This window comes from Capra hircus, chromosome 2, assembly GCF_001704415.2.
Source record: "Capra hircus breed San Clemente chromosome 2, ASM170441v1, whole genome shotgun sequence".
NCBI classification, from domain to species: domain Eukaryota; kingdom Metazoa; phylum Chordata; class Mammalia; order Artiodactyla; family Bovidae; genus Capra; species Capra hircus.
Genome location: NC_030809.1, coordinates 129,877,387 through 129,889,721, shown reverse-complemented (window position 1 = coordinate 129,889,721; position 12,335 = coordinate 129,877,387). Strand labels below are relative to the sequence as shown.

The 12,335-nt window shown below is 39.9% G+C and overlaps 1 protein-coding gene across 1 annotated transcript in view; it reads right to left on the bottom strand.

Moving 5' to 3' along the window:
- ANKAR (ankyrin and armadillo repeat containing) overlaps positions 1–12,335 on the bottom strand; it is a 52,441-nt gene that overhangs the window by 23,431 nt on the left and 16,675 nt on the right. The window contains exons 7-9 of the mRNA XM_018065546.1: positions 8,259–8,460; positions 5,253–5,461; positions 1,249–1,353 (exon numbers count right to left, since the gene is read on the bottom strand). Of these exons, the coding sequence (XP_017921035.1) occupies positions 1,249–1,353; positions 5,253–5,461; positions 8,259–8,460 (516 nt within the window). The remainder of the gene's footprint in view (positions 1–1,248; positions 1,354–5,252; positions 5,462–8,258; positions 8,461–12,335) is intronic.

Genomic DNA, 12,335 nt, shown 5'->3' with positions numbered 1-12,335 from the left:
GATAGACTTAATATTTATGGGCATTGCCATATAAACAATTAGCAAATAATTTGATGAAATACTTATAAAATTATCATTTGAAACCACACCAATGCACTTTTCCATCTTGTCTGTAGTGTGGGCAGTTCTCATTGTCTACACATTTGATTTTCACGCAGCACACAATCATACATTTCATATTGGCAACACTAAGCCACCTTTGAAACACTGAATTTTGGCTTAAGATAATTGAAAAATAAATTATTTGGGCTACCATATGGTAGAGTTCACTTTTGGTTATTGCATCAACCATTGCAGTGGTATATGCAATTATTTGAGCACTTTGTTATATTTTACCCATATTTTATATAAGCAGCTGTGAAAAATGAAAACAATTGGTTCAAAGATAGAAATCACTGGGCACGGTTAACAGAAAATACTGCTTCCGTTGGATGCTTGTTACTTAGGTTCAGTGAAGGAAAAACACTAACAAGCATGCCTGAAACAGGGGAAACATAATGGGTATAATTAGGGATATATGTATGTGTTTAGCTACCTTAAATGAAACCTGCATCATGACCTGTTTATCTGTGGTTCACTTTTTTGAACAAAAACTTTGTGTACTTGTTTTTAGGAACATGCTAGGGGACTGCCTATAACTTTTTCATTCATTCATTTATTCAATCAATATTTCTGAAGCATCTCATTTGGGCCCAATATTCACATTAGAGTAATGGCTACCACAATGGATAGTGTAGATAGAATATTTCCATCATTTCAGAAAGTTATAATGGGTAGTGCTGTTCTCAAAACAATCCTATGAGGTAGTAACTATGTTACTAATGAGGAAATTAAGCATACAGAAAAGTAAGCAATCAGTCTAAGTTCTAAATGCAGAGCTGGTTACAGACCCAGGCCTGATACTGTAACCGCTGTTTTTATAAATAAAGTGTACAAATAGAGAAAAGGGATAATTTTTAAGTGAAAGTAAACATAAGGGTAGTATGGTGAATTAATTTACTATAACTTTTAAGCTTGCAAAGTTTTAGAGAAATGAGCTTTATATAGTTTTTAATCCTGTGCCACTTTCACTTGAAATATAAAATTCAAGGCTTACAGGTAAAGGGAATTATCTTAGAAAAAACAAAACTGGAAACTTAAGATCAACTAAAAAGTTTTCTTCACAATTAAAAATACATTTTAGAGTTAGTGAACATATCTCTCCATTAAATAGCATAAGTAAAAGATAGTTAATAGATTTTACATCACCTGCATCCAAAATACATTTCCAGTATTCATCATTTGCTAAGCAGATTACTTCTAAAGACATGACAGCCATCATCCTTCGTTTATAGCTTTCACACTGCAGCATTTCTAATAAGTATTCAACAGAAAAATACACGTTGTAATTTCACAAGAGGTAAGAGCATGATTGATTCTGTTTCTGTATAGACCAACTGAAGCCGTGAGTTGAGATCACCAACATCACCAACTGCATTCTTTAAGAGGTGCGCTGAACACCCGTGATCTTCAAAGTTTATAATCTATATAATACATCCTAATCTATATAAAACCTGTATAAAATATCCTAAAATTATTTATCTTTGGCCTGAATGACTTAGATTGGCTAGTCACATGGTTCAAAAATCATCTGGAAAATAATATAGCTCTTATGCCTGAAATCAGTTGTTGAATAAAATTTGAGTATAGGTTTTCAAACATAGCAAAGTAAACTACATTACTGTCAATAAAAATCTGTTGTTTTGTTCAGTTGCTAAGTTGTGTCTTACTCTTTGCGACTGTAGCATGCCAGGCTCCTCTGTCCACAGTCTCCCTGAGTTTGCTCAAATTCATGTCCATTGAATCAGTGATGCTATCTAACCATCTCATCCTCTGTCATCCCCTTCTCCATTTGCCTTCAGTCTTTCTCAGCATTAAATCATATATGAAGCTTTATACATGGTCTGAGTATGAAGAAGATACTTTAAAAAACCCTGAATGAACTTATACTCCAGATAAAAAATAATACAAATATACATGATTCTAAACAATTTATCTGGTGCAAACAAAGCCTCATAGAAATATCTTCATTCATCTCTTTTTACCCAGCCCCCATAATAACAAATCTAGTTCCAGCTCCTACCTAGGTAGTTGACTCCATGGTATTCTCTTTTAAAATTCAGGTTCCACTCCAAGAGCTAATCCTGGAAAGTTCTAGTAAATGCTAATTCTTCTTTTACTGACAGTGGAAATGGCCAGCGTGGTGAGAGGGAGCGATTATAGAGCATGAAGCAATGAAGCAGTGGCTAGACGTTCATGGCTATTGTTGTGTTCACGTCATTATCAGGGCTTCCCGACAATGGCTGTAGAAGGAATGGTTGTCAAGAATTTTTTTGTACCATTCGGCTATTACTGTTAGGGGCCAGAATGTCTTCAGTTCATTCACTCAGTCATGTCTGACTTTCTGCAACCCAATGAACTGCAGCACACCAGGCTTACCTATCCATCACCAACTCCCAGAGCTTGCTCAAACTCCTGTCCATCGAGTCAGTGATGCCATCCAACCATCTCATCCTCTGTCTTCCCCTTCTCTTACTGCCTTCAATCTTTCCCATCATCAGGGTCTTATTTCAATGAGTCAGTTCTTTGAATCAGGTGGCCAAAGTACTGGAGCTTCAGCTTTAGCATCAGTCCTTCCAATGAATATTCAGGACTAATTTCCTTTAGGATCAACTGGTTTGATCTCCTTGCTGTTCAAGGGACTCTAGGGAGTCTTCTCCAATACCACAGTTCAAAAGCATCAATTCTTCAGCACTCAGCTTTCTTTATGGTTCAACTCTCACATCCATAAGAGTGCTGAAAAAACCATAGCTTTGACTAGACGGATCTTTGTTGGCAAAGTAATGTCTCTGCTTTTTAATATGCTGTCTAGGTTTGTCATAGCTTTCTTCCAAGAACAAACGTCTTTTCATTTCATGGCTGCAGTCACCATCTGCAGTGATTTTGGAGCCCAAGAAAATAGTCTGTCACTGTTTCCATCTATTTGCCACAATGGGACCAGATGCCATGATCTTCATTTTTTGAATGTTGAGCTTTAAGTCAGCTTTTTCACTCTCCTCTAGCACTTTCACCAAGAGGCTCTCTAGTTCCTCTTCACTTTCTGCCTTAAGGGTGGTGTCATCTGCATTTCTGAGGTTATTGATATTTCTCTTGGCAATCTTGATTCCAACTTGTGCTTCATCCAGCCCAGCATTTCACATGATGTACTCTGCATATAAATTAAATTAGCAGGATGACAATATACAGCCTTGACGTACTCCTTTCCCAATTTGGAACCAGTCTGTTGTTTCCTGTCTGGTTCTAACTGTTGCTTCTTGACCTGCATACAGATGTCTCAGGAGGCAGGTAAGGTGGTCTGGTATTTCCATCTCTTTAAAGATCTTCCATAGTTTTTTGTGATCCACACAGTCAAAGGCTTTACCATAGTCAATGAAGCAGAAGCAGATATTTTTCTGGAATTTTCTTGCTTTTCTATGATACAACTTACCACTGTGTTTCAAATGTGTTAGCCTTTATCAAAAGTAACAAGATACTCTTCTTCTCATATATATATATAATCTATAGATATGGTATATTTATACTATTTATATATAAATATACATAATGTCTATATACATATCTATGGATAGTATGTATATGCATATCTATATGTCTGATATAGATATACAGATATATATTTGAAAGTAAGTGAAAGTCATTTAGCCATGTCCAACTCTTTGCAACCCCATGGACTCTACTGTCTGTGGAATTCTCCAGGCCAGAATACTGGAGTGGGTAGCTGTTCCCTTTTCCAGGGGATCTTCCCAACCCAGGGATTGAACCCAGGTCTCCCACATTGCAGGCAGATTCTTAACCAGCTGAGCCACCAGGGAAGCCCAGATACAGATTTAGATAGATATATATTATATATACATTTCTATAGATAGATAGATATGTATCATATATACAATGTCACAGCAAACATTATCCTCAATGGTGAAAAATTGAAAGCATTTCCTCTAAAGTCAGGAACAAGACAAGGGTGCCCACTCTCACCACTACTATTCAACATAGTTTTAGAAGTCTTAGCCTCAGCAATCAGAGAAGAAAAAGATATACAGTGATATATATGCACACAAATAAACATTGAAAACCCTGTCCAGTATCTCTTGGGCTGATATAGTATATGTACACATTTATTTCTCTATCTATATCTATAGATAGTATATGTATAAATATATGCCTATGTATCGCCTAAAGGTGATAATTTCCTTATTTTATTTCATCTGCTTAGTTTGCTCTGTACCCATTGGTCATTCCTCCCACATTTTCCTGCCGGTCTGGGTACACTCTTTCCATTCTGGGACTTCCCTTTGCTATCATCTTTGAAATTCGCTTTGCTTTTCTCTTGGTTCAGATTCCCAGTTTCCAGTTAGTCGGACAGAATTCCCTCTTTAGATCTGTAGGTCTTTCCTGGTTAGCCTCTGCAGAAAGCTCTGCAGCCGGCCAAGTGGGGATCCGTAGTGCGAGTCTGAGATGTGCTCAGCTTTCCCACAGTTGGCTTGGAATGGGTTTCTCTGGTCTGCTAAGTCCTAGGATTTGCCTGTCTGCTTTCAACATTTTATTGCTTCTTCTGGTTTTCTCTTCAGTGCTTGTTTGCTGCTATTTAATCGCCATGTAATTTTAGTTGGGACTTAGGAGGAAGTAAAATTAGATGTGTACATTCAGTTGGCCAGTAATTCTTACCTTTATAGTATTTCTGGCTAGATTGAATAAAAATTGAGTGGGGGGAAACTCAAATAGAATTTTTTCATACAACATTATCAAAATATGAGGAAAGATGTTGCTAAAACTCTGTCTAAAATTAGGAGGTGAGGAATGAATTTTGTATTATCCACTCAAACTTTAATTTCCTAATTCTTCTTCTTCTTCTTTTTTTTTTTTTTTTTTTTTGATGGAACAGAGGACAGTTGCTTTTGGAAAAAGTTGGAAAAGTAAAAATAGATGTAATTGTATAAATTATCATCTGGGTTATTATTCTTTTATTTTAACTCAGAAATAAAACTAATTTTTCACATAGAAAAATAAAAATAGTTCAGTTTTGTTGTATTTTTGGTTTTATCTCAAAATATGATGCATGCTTTATTTGTTCTATTTCAGAGTGAGTATCGATAATTAAATTGAATAATGATAAGAACAGTTATTTATAAAGAAGGTATGTGCTCCATACTCACCTACCAATGTTTTCCAAACTGGGAGTTCAGGAATGTTTAACTCTATTATATGCTTGAGCACCTCTGTGTGAAAGGTTAGCACTGATAAATGAATGATGTTATTTCCTTTAATATCTGTTTTTCTCCAGTTAGCACCAAGAGAAAGCAGGTATTGGATAGAGTCCAGGGCTCCCGATGTGGCAGCAAGGAGCAGTGGAGTACACTGATTGCTAAAAATGGAGGAAAACCTGGTAATAGCTGAGCACATGTATAGTGTCAAAATCACTTTCTGTAAAGCTATCCAAACCACTGTTGGAGGAACTCTGACGGCTACATCACCTTCTTTTCCTTACACAGTACTCTTCTGTAGATACCACAGGTAAATAGATTTGCCTCCCTGGCCTTAGCTGTCCCCACCCTCCCTCCCAACTTAGTTATCACGCCTTGTAATCTGTTCAGAAGTTGACACAATCTGTACAGAGTTCTTAGAATATGCCATCTCATTGATTCCTCACAACAAGTCTATGAATGAAGGTGAAAAAGCGAGGCAAGTATGATCAGCCCATTTTACAAATGATGAAACTGAGGCTCAGACAGTGTGTCAACCAATCTCTTTAGAACTCATGTCCACTTCTCAAATAACAGCGTCCTCAGTGTGGCAGAAACCAACACTTTTGTCAAAAACCTCAGGATCTGCTTTGTGGACAGTGAAGGTCTTTTGGTTGGGCACAAAACAGGCCAGCCCAAGGCCACGTTTCCTCGCTTCCCATGTGAAGAGGTATGGCCACACGACTGAGTTCGGCCTGTGTGGTGTTAGTAGAAGTTAGCTGGCGATTCCTCAAAGAGAAATGGAGTGTGCCATTACTTTTGCTCTCTCTTTCTCTCAAGGCTAGAATGCAGGCATAATAATGAAAGCAGAAGTGGTCATTCTGTACCAGAATAGGGGAACCACACATGAAGACGCAACAACAGGACCTCTGGGTTTCTCCTACTGCCAACCTGTTACGCCAGCATTCGACCATCAGCCTAGACTTCACGGAACAGAACCACATTATCCTTTTTTAAAACACAGATACTTGGGGTGTGTTTGTCAAGGCAACCTCTACTGTAACTCTACTAACAGATCTATTGAATAACAATGCGACCTTAAGCAAACTGGATCACCTTATTGTCTGTAAAAGAATGAGAGTACCAACAATCAGCTTATTAACACGGCCTTCATACATTGTCTCCTTTCCTTTTTTCACCATCTTGCTGCTAAGTCGCTTCAGTCGTGTCCGACTCTGTGTGACCCCGTAGATGGCAGCCCACCAGGCTCCCTCGTCCCTGGGATTCTCCAGGCAAGAACACTGGAGTGGGCTGCCATTTCCTTCTCCAGTGCATCCAAGTGAAAAGTGAAAGTGAAGTCGCTCAGTCGTGTCCGACCCTTAGCGACCACATGGAGCCTACCAGGCTCGTCCATCCATGGGATTTTCCAGGTAAGAGTGCTGGAGTGGGGTGCCATTGCCTTCTCCTTTCACCATATTACATGACCTCAAATATTAATTTTCTAGTCCTTACACCCATGCCTTCTGAACCCGTTTCTCTTGCTGCCTGTCCTTGTACTCACCAACACTCAGCTGGCCCAGGCCTCTCCTCTATCCTCTTTTTCCTGGGCCCAGGGAAAACTTGTCCTTTATGAGTAAACATCTCTTCATTTTCTCCCTTTTCTATTTGAACAAGAATGTTCTCTTCCTGTTCCTTTCTTTCTCCTACTCAGTGGTAGGAATAAAGGTTACTTCTATAATACTTCTAACACCCTCGCTCTGATTTCCCTCACTTGAAAAACAGGTTATCAGACTACATTACCCTTTCCAGGTCCTCACTGCCACTGCCCTCCTGCCAGTGGGTCCCTTCCCCCATCCTAGCTCTTGCGTCGGCTGCCTCACCAACATGCCTCCTTTCTGAGATCAGTGACTTCAGCACCCATGCTAGCCACCTTCTGTGTCCTGATCTCGCAGGTCCCCGTCACACCGTCCTAATCTGTCTCCATATCACACATGGTCGCACTTCTCAGGAGCTCCACATAGATCTCAACCTTGGTAACTGTCCTCTCTATAGATCCTTTGCTTCTTCCTTATGTTCGCAGATAGCTTCTTACTTCAGCTTCTCATTTTCAACTGTTGGACATTTTTAGTGCTTCCAGTCTTTTACCCCACTTGCGCTCAAAGACACTGTCAAAACACGACAGAACTAAGAACTGCTCTCAGATCTCCACTTCTCTTGGCTCTTTCCAGAGCCTATTTGCCAGAGAATCTATTAGCCAGAGATCCTGGTTTCCAGAAAGCTTTCTCCACACACATCTCTGCCCCAACCTAGGGAGGATTTATTTCTACAATGAATAATAATGGACAAGCTGTTTGAAGATTCAGAGATGTCTGAAACTCTGCCTAAATCAAAACAGTAACCTGGTAGCTGGATTACTGGCCAAGAAAATACCCTCAGGAGAAGTCTACCTTCACCCCAAAGGTTGTGAGTTAGCTAAATTGTAAAACAGAACATTGTGTGGGATGTTTCCCTATCGCAAAGTTGTCTTCCCTCTTTGTATTGTCTTTCTGTCTTGGATACCACTAGATATTTCTCCTGTTGTCCATGGTCTGTCCATCTTGGTCTGGAGCGGCCTCCTGGTTGTATAAGGCTCAGTTTAGAACAACTTCTCCTTCCCTTGTTTCGTGTTTCTTCTAAGACACTAAGTAGTTAACTTGATAAACTAATCTGTAGAACCACCCTTTCGGAAAAGGTTAGGAAAAACTTCCTAGGACTTACTTCTTCCTTATTCTTCCAGAAAACTTGTATAGGTTAATAGAAGTTTGCTGTTTATAAATTCTAAAAATAAATGGTAGAAGAAGATAGCAACCAGAAAAGGCAGCAGAGTAAGCCTGACATAGCCTTTGAAATCAGTCCTAACAACCATTCCTTTTAGGGTCAGTGTTTGGGGCAAGACACGAAAGCAGAAATTTGTATTTTTACAAAAGATTAGTAACTTACTCAGCTGTTGCCTCAGCTTCTAGTAAACTAGGATCCTTCCTGCAGAGAACAATTATGATGCAGATATTGTCATAGAAAGCAGCAAAGTGAATTGGCATCCAGCCTCTTTTTTCAGAAAGTGTATAATCAGCTTTGAAACAGAGGAGACAGATGGTTGTTTCTAAGGAGCAAGTCTGTGCTGCCAGGTGTAGAGGTGTTGGACCTAGAACGGACAGACAGTTACTTCAGTGCTCAAAGACCTGACATTCCTAAAAAACATGCCTTTTTATTAATTATGTCCAACCACAGGGCTTAGTTCTGTGTGATATAAAAGCTCTAAGAAGATCCCTAAAAGGATTCAGGCAACTCTATATTTCTTTAACTCTGTATACCTGACCATTAAAAATAGATACTTCTTTATAAGTTATGAAGAATAAGTGTAACACTCAAAATATTAAATATTTGAAATTTTAAGTCAATATATAAAATAGTCTTATCAGTGTTATAAACTATTTCTTGTTTAAATTACTTTTCATTTTATTCAAATGCTTTGTAGTATGATAAAGTTCTTTAAAATTAAATATATATATATGCTCATAAAAGATCTCTATGTCACTAAATCCCAGTGGGTATTTTTCAATTCTTATTTTCTCAACAGTAAGTTGAACACTTCAGTTTTAAAATGGTTTCTTCCCCTGGCTTTTGAGATATGAGACCCTCTTATTTCTCTCCAATCCCTCTGGCTACTTACTGTGCAGTCTCTATCGGGACCCTCTCATTGTCCTGACGTCGAAATGAGCCTTAAGATTTTATCTCCTCAGTGGCTTCATTTACAGCCTATAAGTTGATGACTCCTAGGATTATGCCTCTAGATCTGATTTATTCTCCAAGCTCCAGATATGTTATCTCACTAGGCATCTCCACACCCCCTTCAAACGTATCCTATTCAAAACTGAACTCCCATCTTTTCCTCCAAACTTGATCCTCTTTCCTTGCTCCCTAATTCATGAAGGATGTTGTCTTCCAGCCAGTTCTATAAACTAGAAACCTAACCTCTCATTTCAACTTCATAACCAGCTCTCATTACTAAGTCTGGGGATTCCGAAGAGGCTCAGCATCCGCCTGCCAATGCAGGAGACGCGGGTTCAATCCCTGGATTGGGAAGATTTGCTAAAATTAGAAATGGCAACCCGCTCCAGTATTCTTGCTGGGATAATCCCATGGACAGAGGAGCTTGGTGGACATCAGTCCAAGATATTGTAAAGACTTGGACACGACTGAGTGACTAAGCACGCACGCACATCACCAAGTCTAAGTATCTCTAGAACCTCAACTGATATCCCCACTTTGCTCTTGCCCTTCCCAACACTTGTCAAAATGTACTGATCTTTTTATCTCATGTTTAAAACTTTTCAGTGGCTTCCTGAGGCCACTTGATCATGAGTACAAAAACAGGATGCACTAGCTCCAACTTAACCTGAACCATCTCCCCTCCAAGAAGAAAAAGAAAGGAAGAAAGAAGGGAGAAAGAGAGAGCTAAGATAGATGGAAAGACGCACAACATGCATACCTTGCTCTCTTCATCCCTGTAGCTCCTCAAACATACAGTGACTGACCACACACTCCAGGCTCCCAGGAAAGTACTGCTCTATGCCTGTTGCCCAGCAAAATAGTTAATAGTGCCCATTCATTTTCAAACTCCTTGCTTTGGATGATGAATTATCTGATCACTCTGGGCTATTTCTGCTGTCTAAAAGCTTCCTTCTCCCAAACAATACTTCTGTGATTGGGGTCTACCTAAATCTTATTTATTCCTCAGCCAAAATGGTATTTCCTCAGGGAAGGACTGTTTTTCTTCCAACTCAGAAAATTTCAATGGCTTCCTGCCTGTCTTAGCAGTCTAAGATCTATATCACAGCCTTTAATAATACATAACATCTGAGCCAAACCTGATCGATTAAAATTATTGCTTAGTCTTCTAGTTTCTGGTCTCGCCTGTAAGGAGCTTAAAATTCCCCAATCCATCCTAACAGCAAGGAAAAACTTGAACAAGCTGGAAAATGAACAGCTCTTCTCAGATCCATTAGAGAAGTGAGGTCACAGGGCAGAAATGCTGCTCCTAAGACTAAGAGAGGTAGGCAGGAAGATTACAGAGAACCACAGCTTACTGGAGCAGAAACCCAAGAGCAGAAACCTCCACAGGATCTTCTCCTTCTCCTCTCTATCCTTTTCGAAAAAATATTTCAGCACAACCTAGGGGCAGGAATAATAGTCTTAAATCCCCTTCTTACTCCTTTTAAAGTATGTTTAATAGGAATTCGGGACCTTGGCTCTTACCCAAGCCCTCTGAATCAGTCTTCATTTAACAAGATACATGTGATTCCTACACACGTGAAAGTTTTACCCTATAATAGTGCCCCCCTCTTTGACATAAGCAATGTCTGATGGTATTTTTGGTTGTCACAACTGGAGTGTGGGTCACTAGTGGCCTTTAGTGGGTAGAGGCCAGGGACGCTATTGGACATTTCACAGTGCACAGGACAGCCCTCACATCACAGAATTGTCGAGCCCACCACATCAGGAGTGCTGAGGCTGAGAAACACTGTCCTAGTCATGCTCAAATCAGGGGCATTCTGGAGGGATTTATATAGTCTAAAGAAATTCTCAGGTAAAGAAAGTACTCTGGCCTAAAGAACAGATGCTTTCTTGGGACCTTTCTCTCTCTCTCTCTTTCCTGAACTTCTATAGTTCGTTGCTCTGTACTAATAATGTCAGTGATTTTGAAATACTTCCCTGCCGTCATCCATCATGTGTCCACTCAATAACCATTCCTGACTACCTACTATGCCGGGCTTTCTTCTAGGTTTCCATGGCAAAGTAAACCAATCCTTGCCCTTTATAGACCTTATATTCAATTCAGGGAGTCAGAGTAAACAAATAAATATTATACAAGGTAGCCATAAGTAGTATTTAGAAAAGAAAAAGAAACAAATGGAGCAAGATTGCAAGAAGTATACCATTGCTGAAAGCGTTTGTTGCTCATCCGTGTCCTATTCTTTATGGCCCCATGGACTGTAACCCACCAGGCGCCTCTGCCCATGGGATTCTCCAGGCAAGAATACTCGAGTCAATAGCCATTGCCTTCTCCAGGAAATTTTCCTGGCCCAGGGATCAAATCCAGGTCTTGTGCATCGCAGGCAGATTCTTTACCATCTGAGCCACCAGGGAAGCCTTACTCAGCTCTAAGTTAGATGGGCCAGTAGATAAGCTTCCTTTTTCCCCTCCAGGCCACTCACCTCCCTCTACCATCCTTCTCGCTCTTTTCAGACTTTGCAGGCCTCTGCAGATTTTGCAGCCCCTGCCCTTTGTCTTCTTGTCTGTAACTGCCCGTGGGGAGCCCTGGCAGGAGACTGGAGGAGGAAAAGGTGAGGTCAGGATACCTAACCTCCCTGGTCACCTCTGGTTAGCTGTTCTTCCGGCAATGGCTAGAGGCTGGTTTGCATAACTATCGCCCTTCCACTGGCTTCCCTGGCGGCTCAGATGATAAGAAATCTGCCTGCAATGCAGGAGACCCAGGCTTGATCCCTGCGTCGGGAAGATTCCCCAGGGAAGGAAATGGCAACCCACTCCAGTATTCTTGCCTGGAGAAGCCAATGGACAGAGGAGCCTGGTGAGCTACAGTCCATAGGGTTGCAAAGAGTCAGACACAACTGAATGACTGTCACTCTTCCCCTTACAAAATTCAGGACTTTGCAAATGATTTCTTTAAAAATAAACCCTCTTTGAATTATCTTATTTAGAGTATGAAGGTATAGTCTTTTATATATATATATATATATATATAGTCTTTTATATATATGTAGGGTGTATCCTTTAAAACTTTTTCTGATTTCTGCATATGCAACACTTGGGTTAAAGTCTCTCACAGCAAGAATGATGCATTCTCAGACTGCCCAGAATGTGCCTGTCGCTAGGTGGCAGCATATCTAAATAGTACTAACTGCTCATTCTGGGGGGCATAAAACCCATTTTAGGCCCTGATTTTATAAAAATAAGTAGAGATAATTTGCAAATACCATGGTTAAAAAAGGATCTACT